The sequence below is a fragment of the Trichosurus vulpecula genome, chromosome 5 (assembly GCF_011100635.1).
Source record: "Trichosurus vulpecula isolate mTriVul1 chromosome 5, mTriVul1.pri, whole genome shotgun sequence".
Taxonomy (NCBI): Eukaryota; Metazoa; Chordata; class Mammalia; order Diprotodontia; family Phalangeridae; genus Trichosurus; species Trichosurus vulpecula.
This window is the reverse complement of record NC_050577.1, coordinates 208,622,617-208,643,521: the sequence shown is the minus strand read 5'-3', so window position 1 is coordinate 208,643,521 and position 20,905 is coordinate 208,622,617. Positions and strand designations below refer to the sequence as shown.

At 37.4% G+C, this 20,905-nt stretch overlaps 1 protein-coding gene across 1 annotated transcript in view; it reads left to right on the top strand.

The window, feature by feature from the left end:
- Window positions 1-20,905, top strand: part of ANKRD16 (ankyrin repeat domain 16) — a 45,529-nt gene that overhangs the window by 10,025 nt on the left and 14,599 nt on the right. Inside the window, exon 2 of the mRNA XM_036761203.1 lies at window positions 3,533-3,753. Coding sequence (XP_036617098.1) covers window positions 3,533-3,753 — 221 coding nt within the window. The remainder of the gene's footprint in view (window positions 1-3,532; window positions 3,754-20,905) is intronic.

The following is a 20,905-nucleotide window of genomic DNA, read 5'->3' as shown; positions in this document are numbered from 1 at the left end:
CCAGAGGGTAAAATGGAAATTGAAAGAATCCACAGATCACCTCCTCAAAAAGGTCCCAAAAAGAAAACTCCTAGGAACATTGTCGCCAAATTCCAGAGCTCCCAGGTCAAGGAGAAAATACTGCAAGCAGCCAGAAAGAAACAATTTGAGTATTGTGGAAACAGAATCAGGATAACACAGCAGCTTCCACATTAAGGGACCAAAGGGCTTGGAATGTGATATTTTGGAGGTCAATGGAGCTAGGATTAAAACCAAGAATCACCTACCCAGCAAAACTGAGTATCATGCTCCAAGGCAAAATATGGATTTTCAATAAAATAGAGGACTTTCAAGCTTTCTCAGTGAAAAGACCAGAGCTGAATAGAAAATTTGACTTTTAAACACAAGAATCAAGAGAAGCATGAAAAGGTAAACAAGAAAGAGAAATCATAAGGGACTTACTAAAGTTGAACTGTTTTGTTTACATTCCTACATGGAAAGATGATGTGTATGATTCATGAGACCTCAATATCATAGTAGCTGAAAGGAATATGCATATATATGTGTATGCATATATATACATATGTGTGTGTCTATGTATTTATGTAGGTGTATATATGTGTATGTATGTATATATATAGATATATAGATAGATAGATAGATAGATATATGACAAAGGGCACAGGGTCAGTTGAATATGAAGGGATGATATCTAAAAAAAAATCAAATTAAGGGATGAGAGGGGAATATATTGAGAGAGGGAGAAAGGGAGAGATAGAATAGGGTAAATTATCTTGCATAAAAGTGGCAAGAAAAAGCAGTTCTCTAGGAAGGGAAGAGGGGGCAGGTGAGAAGGAATGAGTAAATTTTGCTCTTATCGGATTTAACCTGAATTTAACCTGGGAATACCATACACACTCAATTGGGTATCTTACCCCACAGGAAAGAAGGAAGAAGAAGATAAAAAAGCAGGGAATATAGAAGGGAGGGCAGACAGGGGAGGAGGTAATCAAAAACTTTCGAAAAGGGACAGGGTCAAGGGAGAAAATTCAATAAAGGTGGATAGGTTAGGAAGGAGCAAAACATAGTGAGTCTTTCACAACATAAGTATTGTGGAAGGGTTTTGCATAATGATACATGTGTGGCCTATGTTGAATTGCTTGCCTTCTTAGGGAGGGTGGGTGGGGAGGGAAGAGAGGAGACAATTTGGAACTCGAAGTTTTAAAAACAGATGTTCAAAAACAACAACAAAAAAAGTTTTTGCATGCAACTGGGAAATAAGATACACAGGCAATGGGGAGTAGAAATTTATCTTGCCCTACAAGAGAAGAAGGGAAAAGGGAATGGGAGGGGAGTGGGGTGACAGATGGGAGGGCTGACTGGGGAACGGGGAAACCAGAATATACGCCATCTTGGAGTGGGGGGAGGGTAGGAATGGGGAGAAAATTTGTAATTCAAACTCTTGTGAAAATCAATGCTGCAAACTAAATATATTAAATAAATTAAATAAAAAAATAATCAAGTGAAAAAAATCATAGAAGGAATTTGTAAGGGTCCCTTTTTCTACTCTTGCTAACCTTTTATTATTACTGCAATTGATTGGTTTTTTTGAATAGTGAATAGGACTAGTTTATACATCCATTTGGTCCTCAAATTTTTTTCTTTGGGAGTTCCTTCATGACATGTTCAATATCTTATTTTGAGTTTACATTTGGTTCTCTATTTCTTATTCTGTTAATCCGGGCATTTCATACTTTTGTAAGTATTCATCCATTTAATGGGTGAGTATTGTTGGCATCCAATTGGGCAAAAATAGTTTCTAATATTTTCCTTTATTTCTTCCTTTGTCATAAATTTTCTTTTCCCATTTTTATTATTGGTAATTTGGTTTTTCTTTCTTTTTTCTTGATCAAATTGGCAAATTGTTTATGTATTTTATTGTTTTTTTATTTGGTTCTTTAAACTAGTTCTTATTTTTATTTATTAATTCAGTGAAGATTTTTGCTTTCAGTTTTGTTGATATTTTCTTTAATTTTTCAAGAGTTTCTATTTTGGCATTTAATTGAGAGGTTTTTTTTTAATTTCTTGATTTTCTAGGGTTTTGTTTGCTTGTTTCATTGTTTAGTTATATTCACTAACTGGATCTTTCTCACTTTTATCAAAGTGTTTGGAGATATCATTTTCCTTTTGGGACTGCTTTAGATGCATCTCACAAATTTAGTATCTTGTGATTTGTTCATTGACCCACCAGTTCTTTAGGATTACTTAATTTTTATTAATTTTTAATTCTTTTTCAATAACTTTTTATTTAGTATAATTTTCATTACATCATGATCAGAATGTGTTTAATATTTCTACTTTTCTGCATTTGATCATGAGGTTTTTATGCCCTAATAGATGGTCAGTTTTTGTGTCTTGTAGTTCTGAGAAATGCATATGCTCCTTTCTATTCCCATTCAATAGTCACCTACTCCAGTTCCTTATTTTAACTCTTTTTGAATCTTTATATTTCAAATATGTTTCTTGTAAACAACATATTAATGGAGTCTGCTTTCTAATCCATTCTGCTGTTCTCTTCCAATTTAATGGTTGAGTTCATTCACATTTATGATGCTTTATTATGTATTTCTCTTTATCCTGTTTTCTTATACTTTTTCTCCTCTTTGTTCTGTGTAACCACAGCAGAGGATGGTGAGAAAAGAGTGTGTTCAGCACTAGTACACACTTTAGTCTGCAGACCCAACCCCATCTGTGCTGGAAGGTTTTGATACTCTGCTCTGGGGTCAGAGAAAACTAACTTAGATTTTTCCCTACTTCTACTCTATGCCTCATTACATGGCTTCAGGCCCAAACAAATCTGGGATCTGGAAGGTCCTGTACTGGACCTTCCTAGCTAGTCCCCCTCTCCAGTACATGCAGTCTTCTGCCTGTCTTCCTATTCTGAAGGAGGCTTACTGTAGTTTCTCTTTGAATTTTCCAGTCATCACTTGGTCTAGTACTTTTCCTCAGTCTTTCTTAGACTAGGTGTGGGAGAAAGTTGAGCTATGCTTGTTTTGTCTTACTCCTGCGTCTTTGTCTCTTTCCTGTATTCTTGTACTCACTGATTGCTTCTTATGTCTCTCCAACTATATTGCAAGTTGTTTGAGGGCAAGAGCCATCTTGTTCCATGTTTCTGGTATATCTTTTACCTTACCCAGGTGTATAAAGGGAGAGCTTCAGTATAGTATTACTTTTGCTATCAACTACCCTCTGTTATCTCTGTCCCTAGATTAGTGCTGTTGAAGAGTACAACAGAAGCATTGCCTAAGCTCTGCATCACACTCTTGCCCCTCTTATACATCACAGTCATTTCTCCCCTTGTTATTTTCCCAAAGTCTACAAAACAGGCAGAGAGGCTGCTCATGGAGGCCATAGACTTTTACTATACTATTTCCTAGCTCTTTGATCTTAGTTTCCCATGTTAGTACAAAGAGTGTAAGTATCAGGCAGTTGTCACACAATACTGGTGTTTAGCTGTTCTTTAGCCTGATAAGTTTCTCCTTGCTGGCCTTAGGACTCCTCTGATGATGGCTTGCACGAGGAAAAGCTTGGAAGTGATCCAGGATCTTGTGGAGCATGGGGCCAATCCAACGCTGAAGAACAAAGATGGCTGGAACAGTTTTCATATTGCCAGCCGAGAGGGTGACCCTGTGATCCTCCAGTACTTGCTCACTGTTTTCCCAGCTGTCTGGCAGACAGAGAGCAAAATCAGAAGAACACCTCTACATACTGCAGGTATGGACTCTGGACTGTTTGGAGTACTGGATTTGGAGTTAAAAGATAGAAGAAGTTCACATCCCAGGGCTGTTACCTACTTCTTGTATGACCTTAGCCAAATCACTTAGCCTTTTAGTTTGCTCCAAGAAGACTGGACCAGGTTATCTCTAAGGTCCTTTCCATAACTAAGTCTTTAGAGATCTTTAATTATAGAGCTGCACACATGTTGGATTTGACCACTGTTTTTTGTAGGCTGGATTACATAACATAGTTATAACCCCATACTCCCAGTGTTAGATAAGATATTGAAATGAGATGTGGTCCCTGCTTTCATGGGGCATACAACCCAATGGGGGGGGAGTCTCTCTCTCTCTCTCTCTCTCTCACAGACAGACAGACAGACAGACACACACACACACACACACACACACAACTATACTATAAAAAAAAGACATCTTCACCCATGTCAAATCCCCTAACCACATGGGTCTCCCAAAGCTCTATCCTGGGGATCCTCTTCTCTTTTTCCTCTATATTATTTCACATGATGATAATCATCAGCTCCAGTGGGTTCAGTTATCATCTCTGTAAAGATGAATCTCCTAACCTCTCTCCCAACCTCCAGTCTCATATCTCCAACTATAAAATGAGGTATATGAAAAGCACTTAGCACAGTGCCTGGCACATAGTAGATGCTATATAAATGCTTATTCTCTTTCCTTTCTGCTCCCCACCCCAGCATAAGATATCTCAAACTGGGATGTCCTGTATACATCTTAAACTCCACATATCCAAAACTAAACTCATTATCTTTCTCCCAAAAACTCTTCTTCATAACTTCACTGTTACTGTCACCAAGACTCAAAATCTCAGTTATCCTTGACTGCTCATTCTCTCTCACCTTCCTTGTTCAATCTGTTGCCTGGTTCTGTTATTTTTGCTTGGTTATATCTCTAGTATACAACATTCTTCACATAAGATATTCTATCTCCCAACGCTGAAAATGTTCACTGGCTGTCTCCAATGCCTGGAACTCACCATTTTCCTCGCTGCCTCATGGCTCCTCTGGCTTTCTTCAAATCTCAACTAAAGTCCTACCTTCTGCAATAAGTCTTTCCCAGCCCTCCTTAATCTTAGTGCCTTCCCTCTGAGGCTACCTCTAATTTATCTGGTATAAATCTTATTTTGCATAGTTGTTTCTGTGTTGTCTTCCTCATTGGACTGTAGGCTCCTTAAGAGCAGGCACTGTTTTGTTTTTTCTTCCTTTCTTTGTATCCCCAGAGCTTGACCTGAAACATGAGTGCTTAATAAATACTAGTTCAATAACTGACTGACACATAAGTAATACATAAGAGAGGTGCAAGCACATTACTAATATGAAGTCCAAGGTAGAGGATGAGAGGTTAATCCTCACTGCGGAAGAAATTGAAAGGCATAATAGAGATGGTGGTATTTGAGTCGGATTATAAAGGATAGCTGTGAATTAGAGCATTCCAGGTACAATGTGAGCAGAAGCACAGAAGTGGGAAAGTAGGGCACTATGTAGTAGACAGTCAAATTTGGCTGTAGCATAGAGTATGAGAAGTCTGCTTTCCTGGGGGCGGAGCCAAGATGGTGGCTGGAAAGCAGGGACTAGCGTGAGCTCCCTGCCGAGTCCTTACAAAAACCTATAAAAAATGGCTCTAAACCAATTCTAGAACTGCAGAACCCACAAAATAGCAGAGGGAAGCAGGGCTCCAGCCCAGGACAGCCTGGATAGTCTCTGGGTGAGGTCTATCCCACCCGGAGCTGGGAGCGGAGCAGAGCAGAGCCCAGCGTGGGTGGCGTGGACCAACCAGACCAGGAGCTGGGCGGAGCATGCCCTAGTGCCCTGAATCAGTGAGCTGCAGCAGTTACCAGACTTCTCAACCCACAAACACCAAAGACAACAGAGAAGGTTAGTGGGAAAAGCTGCTGGGGACAGAGTGAAAAAAGGGGTTCCTGGTTCAGCCACTGCCCCGGGGCAGCAGAGGTGGGGCAGCTACAGAACTACAGCTGCAGGTACTTCTGGCCCCAGGCCCACATGGTGGGAGGAATTAAGTGGTGGATCAGAGCAGGAGTGAAGAGCCTGCTGAAGATCCAGTCTGGGTTGGGAGTTCTTGGGGAAGGAGGAGTGCTGGTGTGGCAGAGCTGGTGCATCCCCCCAAGCTGGGAACATAGTTCTCTTAACTCTACAAGCAGTCATACCCCAACGAAAAACTCAAGGGTCAAGTAAGTTGGCTGGGAATATGGCCAGGCAGTGAAAATGCACCCAGATTCAGTCTCAGACTTTGGAATCTTTCTTTGGTGACAAAGAAGACCAAAACATACAGCCAGAAGTCAACAAAGTCAAAGAGCCTACACCAAAAGCCTCCAAGAAAAACATGAACTGGTCTCAGGCCATGGAAGAGCTCAAAAAGGATTTGGAAAAGCAAATTAGAGAAGTAGAGGAAAAATTGGGAAGAGAAATGAGAAGGATGCAAGAAAACCATGAAAAACAAGTCAATGACTTGCTAAAGGAGACCCAAAAAAATACTGAAAAATATACCTAAGAAAACAACACCTTAAAAAATAGACTAACTCAAATGGCAAAAGAGCTCCAAAAAGCCAATGAGGAGAAGAAAGTCTTGAAAGGCAGAATTACCCAAATGGAAAAGGAGGTCCAAAAGACCACTGAAGAAAATACTACCTTAAAAATTAGATTGGAGCAAATGGAAGCTAATGACTTTATGAGAAATCAAGATATTATAAAACAGAACCAAAGGAATGAAAAAATGGAAGACAATGTGAAATATCTTATTGGAAAAACCACTGACCTGGAAAATAGATCCAGGAGATGTAATTTAAAAATTATTGGACTACCTGAAAGCCATGATCAAAAAAAGAGCCTAGATATCATCTTTCAAGAAATTATCAAGGAGAACTTCCCTGATATTCTAGAGCCACAGGGCAAAGTAGGAATTGAAAGAATCCACAGATCACCTCCTCAAATAGATCCCAAAAAGAAATCTCCTAGGAATATTGTGGCCAAATTCCAGAGCTCCCAGGCTAAGGAGAAAATACTGCAAGCAGCCAGAAAGAAACAATTTGAGTATTGTGGAAACAATCAGAATAACCCAAGATCTAGCAGCTTCTACATTAAAAGATTGAAGGGATTGGAATACGATATTCCGGAAGTCAATGGATCTAGGATTAAAACCAAGAATCACCTACCCAGCAAAACTGAGTATCATGCTCCAAGGCAAAATATTAACTTTCAATAAAATAGAGGACTTTCAAGTTTTCTCAGTGAAAAGACCAGAGCTGAATAGAAAATTTGACTTTCAAACACAAGAATCAAGAGAAGCATGTAAAGGTAATCAAGAAAAAGAACAAGAAAAAGAAATTGCAAGGGACTTACTAAAGGTGAACTGTTTTGTTTACATTCCTACATGGAAAAGTGATGTGTATGATTCATGAGACTCAGTATTAGGGTAGCTGAAGGGAATATGCATATACATATGTGTATATATATATATATATACACACACACACATGCACACATATATGTTTATGTATATATATGTAGATGTGGGTGTGTATGTATGTATATATGTGTGTGTGTGTATATATATACATATATATATATATATAAAGAGAGAGAGAGAGAGAGAGAGTGGGCACAGGGTGAGTTGAAGATGAAGGGAAGATATCTAAAAGAAATAAAATCAAATTAAGGGATGAGAGAGGAATATATTGAGAGAGGGAGATAGGGAGAGATAGAATGTGGTAAATTATCTTGCATAAAAGTGGCAAGAAAAAGCAGTTCTGTAGGAAGAGAAGAGAAGGCAGGTGAGGGGGGAATGAGTCAACTTTGCTCTCATCAGATTTGACCTGAGGAGGGAATACCATACATACTCAGTTGGGTATCTTACCCCACAGGAAACAAGGAGGAAGAAGAAAAAAAAGGGGGGGATGATAGAAGGGAGGGCAGATGGGGGTGGAGGTAATCAAAAACAAACACTTTTGAAAGGGGACAGGGTCAAGGGAGAAAATTCAATAAAGGGGGATAGGTTAGGAAGGAGCAAAATATAGTGAGTCTTTCACAACATGAGTATTGTAGAAGGGTTATACGTAATGATACGCATGTGGCCTATGTTGAATTACTTGACTTCTTAGGGAGGGTGGGTGGGAAAGGAAGAGAGGAGAGAATTTGGAACTTGAAGTTTTAAAAACAGATGTTCAAAAACAAAAAAAAAAGTTTTTGCATGCAACTAGAAAATAAAATACACAGGCAATGGGGTGTAGAAATTTATCTTGCCCTACAAGAAAGGAAGGGAAAAGGGGATGGGAGGGGAATGGGGTGACAGAAGGGAGGGCTGACTGGGGAACAGGGCAACCAGAATATATGCCATCTTGGAGTGGTGGGGAGGGTAGAAATGGGGAGTAAATTTGTAATTCAAACTCTTATGAAAATCAATGCTGAAAACTAAATATGTTAAATAAAAAACAAAAAAAAGATTATGAGAAGTCAAAAAAAAATAGGATGTGCCAGATTGGAGGGGTCTTGAATGACAAAGAATTTTGAACTTTATTATTAGCTAATGGAGATCCATTGCAGGATTTTGAGCACTGAAGTGACATAACCAGATCCATGTGTAAGGAAGATGAGTCTAGATTTAAATAATTGGAGAAATATTCATTGTGCATGGGTAGGTGAAGCCAATATGATAAAAAAATGACAATGTAACTAATATGTTTGCTCAATGCCATCCCAATGAAATTACTAAAAAATTATTTTACAAAGTTAGAAAAAATAATAACAAAATTTATTTCAAAGGACAAAAGGTCAAGAATTTCAAAGAAAATAAGGGGGAAAAAATGAAGGAAGGAGATTCAGCAGTACCAGACCTTAAACTATATTATAAGCTGAGAGCATTGTTGAAGAATAAAATGGATAATTTTGATTATGTTAAATTAAAAATTTCTTGTATAAATGAAACCAATACAGCCAAGTTTAGAAGGAAAGCAGAAAATTGGGAAAGGATCTTCAGATACAGTCTCTCAGATAGGATATGATTGTGATGGAATACTGCTATAATATAAGAAATGATGAGCTGGTTGGTTTAGAAAAACATGGAAAGACTTGGGCCTATGAAGGACAAGGCTGTCCACCTCCAGAGAGAGAACTGACAAATAGAAATATGCATAGTATAGTCTTACATATAGGTATTTGTGTATATATGTTTATAGATATATGTATATTCATACCCAATTGTAGCCTTCTCTAGGCTGGGGGGAAAAGGGAGAGGGAGGTACCCAACAGAGAACAAAAGAAAACCTAGAAAGAAGCACAGAAAAATTGGGTTACCTTGAAAACAACGTATAGGATTTGTTATATAAGTTTTTGAGAAATAGAATTTTATTATTTTATATTGCATCCTCTCTTATGTTCTGCTGCATACATGGAAATGTTCCTTTTTTCTTTTATAATTTTGTATTTAAGTTCAAAACGAATAATTTTTGTAATTTAAAAAAATTTAAACATTTTTAAAAAAGGAAGATGAATTCTGGCAACATGTGGAAAAATAAAGATAGGGTAGGAAACGGACTTTTCATTTTTGGTTCTATCCTGAAGGTAAAGGAAGAAAGACAGGAAGAAGCTTAAGGTTTTTCAAGGGAAAGAAAAGAAATGAAGGATTTTCATAGTATTTTGACACTAAGCTAATTTAATGCAAATAATATACTGGGCTAGTCAAGTCAAGACAACAAGCATTTATTAAGTTCCAGGCACTGTGCTAAGTTCTGGGGCTACAACACAAAATCAGTCCATGTCCTCAGTGAGCTTACATGCCAGTGGGGAAAATAGGATTCAAAGAAAGTACAAACAAGATATAGACAGGATAAACTGGGGGTAATCCCAGAGGGTAGGCACTAGGAAAAGTTTCTTTTTCTTTAAATTTTTTTTTGGAGCAGGGAAGGCAGGGCAATTGGGCTTAAGTGACTTGCCCAAGGTCACACAGCTAGTGTATCAAGTGTCTGAGGTAGAATTTGAACTCAGGTCCGCCTGACTCCAGGGCTGGTGCTCTACTCACTGCACCCCCTAGCTGCCCCTAGGAAAGGTTTCTTGCTGAAGCTGATACTTGAAGGAAGCCAAGAAGCCAACATGAGGAGGAAGAGAGTTCCAGGCATGAGAGACAGCCAGCAAGCATGCCTAGAGCTAGGAGATGAGGTATCTTCTTCAAAGAGAAGCAAGGAGGCTAGTGTCACTAAATAACAGAGTAAATGGAGGGGAGTGAGAGAAAAGAAAGGAAAAGGTCAGGTTTTGAAGGACTTTCAAAGCTAGTGGATTTTATATTTGATCCTAGAGGTAAGAGGAGCCTTGGAGTTGTTTGAATAGAGGGGTGTGATATTGTCAGACCTGTGCTTTAAGAAGATCAATTTGACAACTGATCGGAGGATGGATTAGATCAGGGAGAGGGGCTTGAGGCAGGGAGACCAACCAGTAGGTTATTGCAGTAGTCCAGGTAATAGATGGTGAGGACCTATACTAGAGTGGTTGCAGTGTCACAAGAGAGAAGGGAATGTATAGGAGAGATATAACCAAAGCAAAAATGACAGGAGTTGGCTACAAATTAGATATAGGTGTTGAGACAGAGTGAGTAGCCAAAGGTAACACCTAGCTTGTAAGCCTAAGTGAATGGGAGAATGGTAGTACTCTGCACAGTAACAAGGAAGTTAGGAAGGGATTTGGACATGCCGAGTTTAAAATGTCTATGAGATATTGAGTTAAAGATGTCCAATAGGCAGTTAGGGATACAAGATTGAAGTTCAGGAGAGGTTAGGACTGGTCAGATATATCTGTGAATCATCTATATGGAGATGATACTGATAAAATCATTAAGTGTAATAGCATATATTGACAAGAGTATAGTTTGTAGCATAGACATGCAAATGTGATACATAGATATATATATCAATATCATGTGCTCATTCAAAAATTTTTTCCATGATTCTCCATTGTCTACAGGATCAATTCCAAATTTCTTAGCCTGACATTCAAAGACTTTCTTAATCTGGCCGTAGCTTATTTCTCCCATGTTATTTCCCTTTATTTTCTAATAATAACTACTTTGTTCTAGCCAGGCTGGTTTATTCATTGTCTCCCCATACACCTTGCTCATTATTGCTTTCATTCCTTTGCTCTTTTCCCCTCTCTGAAGTTAACTAAATTAACTCATATTTCTTCTGTAGCAATCTAAAATCTATCTATCCTGCAAGACTCAGTTTAATGTTAAGTCTAGGGAATTAACTAACCATTGTAATATTGTCTTATATAATGTTTACTTCTCATCGAATCGGATGATGATGTTAGGTTGTTAAGGGCCTGTTAAACTGTGGCTGCTGAGATTCATTTCATAGCATCTGGCTTGTGGTTCCTATAGCCTCTTATGTGTATTATAGGAATGTAGTTTTTATGTCTTAGAATTTTATAATTACAAATGCATTTATAGTTGTACAGAGAAACATAAATTAATCAGTACTGTTTACTATTGAATGCATATACACACTTATAAATAGCTTTGTTAACAAGTTAGGCCTTGAGAGGATCTTCGTGTTTTGAAAGCTTGTTTCTGAGGATGGAGGGCTAGACATTTTTCCGATTCCCATGACCTCTCACACCTCTACAAAACAGAAATTATGCATGAAAGATAAAGCAACTTCAATTGTATGCACGGTCTAGAGCATCTAGAATCCAAAAGAAATTTTTGTAAAGCATGAATTGACCCTGAGCTCACCCAGCACACCTCTCCACCTCACGCACTATGGGCAGCAAGGCTGCATCAGCAGAACCCAAGGGCAGAGACCCCATCTCTAGGCTACAGAAGTTCGCTCCATTGGTCACAGTCCCTTAAGTGCAAAAGCCACCCAGGGTCCACAACCCTGTAGCACCAGTAGCTACATAGCATACACCTCTGTAGTTCTAGCAAAACCAGAGCCAGGGTGGACACGCTTGTAGCAACAGTGCTGCGAAGCCCCAAACTGCTAGTCCTGGACAAAGAACTAAGGAATAGAGGAAGCAGGACAGGACTCCAGGACAAGACTGTGTGTGTGCAGGGGCTATGCGGCACTCCACCAATCCTTAGGGAAAGAGCACAGCATATACTTGGGGCCAGTTCTAACCACTGGGACAGAGACCTAGACTGGTGAACTGTGAACTACTTATCATGGGAAGAGGCTGAGACCCTTTGAGATGCAGCTCCTAAGGAAACTACCACCAGAGGAGATGGTCAGAAAGTCAGTGATAGAAAAAATAAGGAGGAAAAAACCCTAAAATTACCAAAACTTTCAGGAAGAAGAAAGCTCAAAGACCTTGAACATAGATAAATCAACAGGAATATCAGTCACAAATGAAGAAAATAATGGCCTCCAGATCTAAATGTAAAAAGACAGAAATAGTTAATACATTCTTTATTGACCATAATGCAATAAAAATAGAAATTTGTTCAGGGACCACAAACAAAGGATACAAACCCAAATGGAGACATAACAATGAAGTACTAAATAATGAGTGAGTCAAAGAATAAATCATAGAAACAATAACTATACGAAAGAAAATGATGATGAAACAACATACCAAAATCTCTGGGATGCAGAAAACAGTCCTCAGGGGAAAATCATATCCTTATAAACTTATAGTAACAAAATAGAAAAAGAGAGAATTAGTGAACTGAATATGCATTTATAAAAATTAGAAAGCCCTTCCTAAAATCAACAAGCCTAAAACAAGCAGGAAAGGGGAGATATTAAAAGTTAGAGTGGAAATAGATAAATTAGAAAAGAATAGAAATGATAAATAAAACTAAAAACTGGTTCTTTAGAAAGACTAATAAAATTTTGAAAAACCCTTAGCTATTCTGATTTTTTTAAAAAGAATAGAAAATCAAATCAGTAAAAAAGTAAATGAGCAAGGTGAAATCACAGCAAAACTAGAAGAAACGAAAAGAATAATCAGTATATATACTAACAAAACTGAGAACACAAAAGAAATAGAGGAACACTTTCAAAAATATAAAATACCCAAATTATCAGAAGACTAAAGAAAGATTTTAAATAACCCCAACTTAGAAAAGGAAATAGATTTAGCTATAAAGGAGTGATCAAATTTAAAAACTCCTGGTCCTAATTGATTCACAGAAGAATTTTATTAAACTTCTAAAGAACAATTAGTACCCACACATCACAAATTATTCTCAAAAACTGAGAAAGAAAGCACTCTATCAGAATCCTTTTATGAGATAAAGTTTTTTTAAAAAAAATTATGGAATAAAACAAACATTTCCATGACATAAAAAAGATGATTGTACATGAAACTGAAAATCTATCGTGCAAAGCTTGCTATTCCTTTCCAATATACAACAAAATTATCATGTAAATTTCTTTTATCTTTTTTTTCTTCCTTCCCCCTCTCACCCTAGACATGACTGCCATTAGACATAAATAGTTTTATGTGTGTGCGTGTGTGTGTGTGTATACATACATATATAGTATATATGTTATATATGTAAAATTATTCTATACATACTTCTGTTCATCATTTCTTTCTCTGGATACAGATAGCATCTTTCTTCATAGTTAATTTGGGTATTTATAACAGACAATAACTTATTCACTCAAAGTTGTTCTTAAAATGATATTGCTGTTACTGTATATAATGTTCTCTTGGTTCTGCTCATTTCACTCTTCATTAGTTCACACAAATTTTTCCATGTTTTTCTAAAATCACTGAGCTCATCATTTCTTATAGTACGGTAGTATTCCATTGCAATCATATACCACAACTTATTTAGCCATCCCCTAAGTGACGAGCATCCCTGCAATTTCCAGTTCTTTGCCACCACAAAGAGAGCTGCTAAAAGCATTCTAGAACATATAGGTTCATTTCCTTTTCCCCCTAATCATCTTTGGAAATAGACCAAGTAGTGGTACTACTGGATCAAAGGGTATAGGTAGTTTAAAAACTCGTTGGGCATAATTCCTGATTACTCTCCAAAATGGTTGGATCAGTTCACAATTCGACCAACAATGAATTAGTAAAACAAATATATTCTTGATACCTAAACCAGGGAAAGGTAAGACACAGAAAAAAAACTATAGACCAGTATCATTAATAAATATGGACTCAAAAATTTTAAACAAAATCCTGTCAAACAGACTATAGAAATTTATCCAAGAAATCATTCATTATGACCAAATGGGACTAATGCCAGGGATGCAAAGATGTTTCTCTTTTTTTTGAGATTTTTTCTTTTTAGTTTACAACACTCAGTTCCACATAATTTTGAGTTCCAGATTTTCTTCTCCTCCCCTTCTGCTCCCTCCCCAAGACGGCTTGGAATCTGATATATCTTCTACATATAACTTCACATTGAACTTATTTACACAATTGTCAAGTTGTAAAGAAGAATTATGACCAATGGAATAAATCATGAGAAAGAAGAAACAAAACCAAAAACCAAAAATAAAAGAGAAAAAAAAGAACAAAGGGGGAAAAAAAGGCAAGCATAAAGTGCGCCTCAATCTGCATTCAGAATCCATAGTTCTTTCTCTGGATGTAGATAGCTGTCTTCATCATGGGTCCTTTGGAGTTGTCTTTGCACCTTGTATTGCTGAAAAGAGCAAAGTCTATCAGGGTTACTCATCACAGAATCCATATATCTGTGGTTTTGTATAATGTTTTCTTGGTTCTGCTCTGCTCGCTCAGCATTATATCGTGTAGGTTTTCCAGGTTATTATGAAGTCCATATCATCCCCATTTCTTATAGCACAAAAATATTCCATTACCTTCATATACCACAACTTGTTCAGCCATTCCCCAATTGATGGGCATCCCCTTGGTTTCCAATTCTTTGCTACTACAAAAAGAGTCTCTATAAATATTTTTGTATATATGGGTCTTTTTCCCACTTGTATGATCTCTTTGGGATACAACCCTAGAAGTGGTATTGCTGAGTCAAAGAGTATGAACATTTTTATAGCCCTCCGGGCATAGCCCCAAATTGCTCTCCAGAATGGCTGGATCAGTTCACAACTCCACCAGCAATGTAACAGTGTTCCAATTTTCCCACATCCTCTCCAGCATTTATCATTTTCCTGTTTTGTCATTTTAGCCGCTCTGACGGGAGAGATGTGGTACTACCTAAGAGTTGTTTTGATTTGCATTTCTCTAATCAGTAGTGATTTTGAGCATTTTTTCATATGCCTATAGGTATCTTTAATTTCTTCCTCTGAAAACTGCCTGTTCATATCCTTTGACCATTTCTCAATTGGGGAATGACTTGTATTCCTATAAATTTGGCTCAATTCCCTGTATATTTTAGAGATGAGGCCTTTATCAGAGACACTGGCTATAAAGGTTTTCTCCCAATTTTCTGCTTCCCTCCTGATCTTTATTGCATTGGCTTTTTTATACAAAAACATTTTAATTTAACATAATCAAAATTATCTATTTTGCATTTTGTAATGCTCTGTATCTCTTGTTGTGTCGCAAACTCTTTTCTTTTCCATAGATCTGATAGGTAAACTATTCCTTGCTCTCCCAAATTGCTTAAAGTATCCGCATTTATTCCTAAATCATGAACCCATTTTGACTTCTCTTGGTATATAGTGTAAGATATTGGTCTATGCCCAGTTTCTGCCCTAACATTTTCCAATTTTCCCAGCAGTTTTTGTGAAATAGTGAATTCTTAGCCCAGAAGCTGGATTCTTTGGGTTTATCAAAGAGTAGACTGCTATAGTCGTTGACTTCTCCATCTTGTATTCCTATCCTATTCCACTGATCTACAACTCTGTTTCTTAGCCAGTACCAGGTAGTTTTGATGATTGCTGCTCTATAGTACAGTTTAATATCTGGTATGGCTAGGCCACCTTCCCTAGCATTTCTTTTCATTAATTCCCTAGATATTCTAGACTTCTTGTTCTTCCAGATGAATTTTGTTATTTTATCCAGCTCTATAAAATAATTTTTGGTAGTTCAATTGGTATGGCACTGAATAAATAAATTAATTTAGGCAAAATTGTCATTTTTCTTATATTAGCTCAGCCTCACCATGAGCAAATGGTATTTTTCCATTTCTTTAGATGTGATTTTATTCACGTGGAAAGTGTTTCGTAATTATGTTCATATAGGCCCTAGGTTTGTCTTGGCAGATAGACTCCCAAATATTTTATAGTGTCTACAGTAACTTCGAATGCAATTTCTCTATCTCTTGCTTTTGGGCTTTGTTAGTAATGTACAGGAATGCTCAGGATTTATGTTGGTTTATGTTATATCCTGCAACTTTGCTAAAGTTGTTTATTATTTCAACTAGTTTTTTACTGATTCTCTAGGATTCTCTAAGCAAATCATCATATCATCTGCAAAAAGTGATAATTTAGTTTCTTCTTTGCCTGTTCTAATTCCTTCATTTTCTTTTTCTTCTTTTATTGCTACAGCTAACATTTCTAGTACCAAATTGAATAGTAGGGGTGATAATGGACATCCTTGTTTCACCCTTGATCTTATTGGGAATGCATCTAGCTTATCCCCATTACAAATAATGCTTTCTGATGGTTTTAGATAGATGCCATTTATAATTTTAGGGAAGGCTCCATTTATTCCTATGCTTTCTAGTGTTTTTAATAGGAATGGGTGTCGTATTTTGTCAGAGGCTTTTTCTGCATCTATTGAGATGATCATATGGTCTCTGCTAGTTTTGTTACTGATATGATCAATTATGCTGATAGTTTTCCTAATATTGAACCAGCCTTGCATTCCTGGAATAAGTCCTACCTGGTCATAGTGTGTTATTCTAGTGATAAGTTGCTGTAATCTTTTTGCTAATATTTTATTTAAAATTTTTGCATCAGTATTCATTAGGGACATTGGTCTATAATTTTCTTTCTCTGTTTTGACTCTTCCTGGTTTGGGTATTAGTACCATATTTGTGTCATAAAAAGAATTTGGTAGGACTCCTTCTTCACCTATTTTCCCAAATAGTCTATAAAGTATAGGAATTAATTGTTCTTTAAATGTTTGATAAAATTCACATGTAAAACCATCTGGCTCTGGAGATTTTTTCCTGGGGAGTTCATTGATGGCTTGCTCAATTTCTTTTTGTGAGATGGGGTTATTGAGGAATTTTGCTTCCTCTTCTGTTAACCTGAGCAATTTATATTTTTGTAGATATTCATCCATATCCCTAAGATTATCAAATTTGGCATACAATTGGGCAAAATAATTCCCAATTATTGTTTTGATTTCCTCTTCATTGGAGGTGAATATACCTTTCATTTTTGATACTGGTAATTTTATTTTCTTCTTTTTTTTTAATCAAATTGACTAAAGGTTTATCAATTTTATTGGTTTTTTCATAAAACCAGATCTTTGTTTTATTTATTAATTCAATAGTTTTCTTGATTTCAATTTTATTCATCTCTTCTTTGGTTTTCAGTATTTCTGATTTGGTATTTAATTGGGGATTTTCAATTTGTTCTTTTTCTAGCTTTTTCAGTTGCATGCCTAATTCATTGATGTCCTTTTTCTCTATTTTATTCATGTAAGCATTTAGAGATATAAAACTTCCCCTAAGAACTGCTTTTGCTGCATCCCATAAGTTTTGGTATGTTGTCTCATTATTGTCATTTTCTTGAATGAAGTTATTAATTGTTTCTATGATTTGTTCTTTGGCCCACTCATTCTTTAGAATTAGATTATTTAGTTTCAAATTAATTTTAGCTTATTTTTCCATGGTTCCTTATTACAAATAATTTTTATTGCATCATGATCTGAAAATGGTGCTTTGACTACTTCTGTCTTTCTGCACTGAATTGTGGGGTTTTTATGCCCTAGTACATGGTCAATTTTTGAGTATGTGCCATGTACCACTGAGAAAAAAGTAAATTCCTTTTTATCCCCATTCAGTTTTCTCCAGGGGTCTATCTTATCTGCCTTTTCTAAAATTCTATTCACCTCCTTAACTTCTTTCTTATTTATTTTGAGGTTAGATTTATCAAGTTCAGAGAGGGGGATGCTGAGATCTCTCATTATTATAGTTTTACTGTCTATTTCTTCCTGTAACTCCCTTAACCTCTCCTCTAAGAATTTGCATGCCATAGCACTTGCTACATATATGTTAAACAATGATATTGCTTCATTGTTTATGGTGCCTTTTAGCAGGATGTAGTGTCCTTCCTTATCTCTTTTAATTAGATCTATCTTTGCTTTTGCTTTGTCTGAAATTAGGATTGCTACCCCTGCTTTTTTCACTTTAGCTGAAGCAAAATACATTCTACTCCAGCCTTTTACCTTTACCCTCTGTGTATCCCCCTGTTTCAAATGTGTTTCTTGTAAACAGCACATTGTAGGATTATGGTTTTTAATCCATTCTGCTATCTGCTTCCGTTTTATGGGAGAGTTCATCCCATTCACATTCACAGTTATGATTACTGTCTGTGTCTTTTTCTCCATCTTATTTCCCCCCTGTTTATGCTTTTATTTCTCCCCTTTCTCCTTCCACTCCTCAACAATGTTTTGCTTTTGATCACCACCTTCCTCATTTTACCCTCCCTTTTGATTCCCCTCCCTTATCTTACTGTTTTCCCCTTGCTACTTCTTCCCTCCCTTCTGACCACCCGCTCCCCTTTTTTCCCCTTTCCCCTCCTACTGCCTGTAGGACAAGTTTGATTTCTATACTTATCAGGGTATGTTATTCCTTTCTTGAACCAAATCCAAGTAGAGTAAAGCTCAAATACTGCTCTTCAGCCTCCCTTCTTTCCCTCCACTGTAATGTGTTTTTGTACCTCTTCATTTGATGTAATTTACCCTTTTCTGCTACCTCCTTACCTCTTCTCACAGAACCCTCTGTTTACATCTCTTAATTATGTTTTTTATCCTTTTATCAGTTATTTTATACAGACATCCACAGTCTATGTGTATTCCTTTCAATTGTCATAACAACTGTATTATTCTCAAGATTCACACACACACACACACACACACACACACAGATATATATATATATATATATATATATATACACAACATACATAAGATGATATAATCCTATATGAAGATATAAATAATTTGCCTTTATTGATTAATAAGGTTTGTGGGGGTTTTCCCCCTGTTTACCTTTTTATGTCTCTCTTGAGTTTTGTATTTGAAGATCAAATTTTCCATCGAGTTCTGGCCTTTTCATCAGGAAGGTCTGGAATTCCCTTATTTCATTGAATGTCCATCTCCTTGCCTGAAAAATTATGCTCACTTTTGCTGGGTTTATCCTTGGTTGTACTCCCAGCTCCTTTGCCCTTCAGAATATCATATTCCATTTTCTCCTGTCATTTAATGTAGAAGCTGAAAGATCCTGTGTGATCCTGACTATAGTTCCATGATATTTGAATTATTTCTTTTTGACTGCTTGCAGTATTTTCTCCTTGATTTTATAATTCTGAAATTTGGCTATAATATTTCTTGAGAGTTTTCAGTTTGGGATCTCTTTCAGGGGGTGATTGGTGGATTCTTTCAATGACTATTTTACCCTCTGGTTCTAGGACCCCTGGGCAGTTATCTTTGATAATTTCTTTGCAGATACTGTCAAGGCTCCTTTTTTCATCATGGATTTCTGGTAGACCAATAATTCTTAAATTGTCTCTCCTGGATCTGTTTTCCAGGTCAGTTGTTTATCCAATCAGATATTTCACATTTTCTTCTGTTTTTTCATTCTTTACATTTTGTTTTACTACCTCTTGATGCCTCATAAAGTCATTAGCTTCCACTTGCTCAATTCTAATTTTTAATGAGTTGCTGTCTTCATTTTGCTTTTGAATCTCCTTTTCAAGTTGGTTGATTTTACCTCTCAAGGTGTCATTTTCTCTATTTAGATTCTGAATCTCCATAGCCATTTCGCCGATCCTATTTTTTAAAGACTTGATTTCATCAGTGGTTTTTTTTTCCATTTTTTCTTTTACCTCCCTAATTTGGTTTTTAAAATTCTCCTTTAGCTCTTCCAGTAATGCTTTTTGGCTTGAGACCAGTTCACATTCCCTTTTGAGGTATCAGATGTGAGTATAGTGTCAATGCTATCCTCTCCCGAATTGGTATTTTGATCATCCCTGTCTCCATAAAAAGAATCAATGGTCCTCAGTTTTTTCATGCTCTTCTTCATGTTGGTTAGCTTTTTCCTGGCTTTACAATGAATTTCTGCTTTTGGGGCTCAGGCATCTCTGTCCCAGGTTTCTTGTTCTGGGGATTGTGAGTCTAGTTAGTGGTTCTGTGTATCATAGCCTTCAGTTTCCTGAGGTGTGGGGGAGGGGTCTGGCTGCCTAAAGTCTCCTCTTCCCCTAGGGCTGCTCTCCAGCACTGTTGCTCTTCAGCAATGGTCTCAGCTGTTTGTTGTCTGTGCTGGTGTCTGCCACTTCCCCTGGCTGTGCAAAGGTATGTCTGGGCTCCTGGTGTTGACCCCTGCTGGCTTTGTCCCTCTGGGACTCAGGAATTCCCATTGCTCAGCCACTGAAGCCCCACTTCTGTCTCCTCTATTCCACCATTTTTCCCGAGGAATTCTCTGGGTTGGGGGTGGGGGGGGCGGGGCATGATTAGAGCTATTTTCCTGGCCATTATGTCTCCTGGAAGTTCAAGAAGGCACATTTCGAACCTTTGGGCTGCAAACCTCAGGAGTTGATGTCTCACAGCCGGAGGCTTTGTGCTGCTGCCTCTTGTTGCTTGGACAGACTCCCGTCCTGTGTTGGGAGGCCTGAGAATCTCTGCTGGTTTCGGGTGCCCAGCTTTCTCCCAGCCTGGGTCGCTGGCTGGTTTCTGCAGCTGCTTCCACTTTGGTGCTGTCTGGTGCAGCTCTGCACACCAAGACTCTCCCAGCCTACAGATCTGTCCCATCGACCTTTAGGACTCTCCTGGCTTGGAAATTTGCCCCCCTCATACTGCTAACAGCTTCTAACTCTCTCAAATCTGCTCAGATTCACTTTTTTGTAGGTATCTCTCAGAGCTTGTGAGAGAGCTCCAGTAAGATGCTACTTTCACTCAGCCATCTTGGCTCCACCCCCTTCTTTCCCAAGATGTTTCAACACTAAGAAAACAATCAACACCATTAATCTTATTAAAAACCTAAGCATCTAAAAC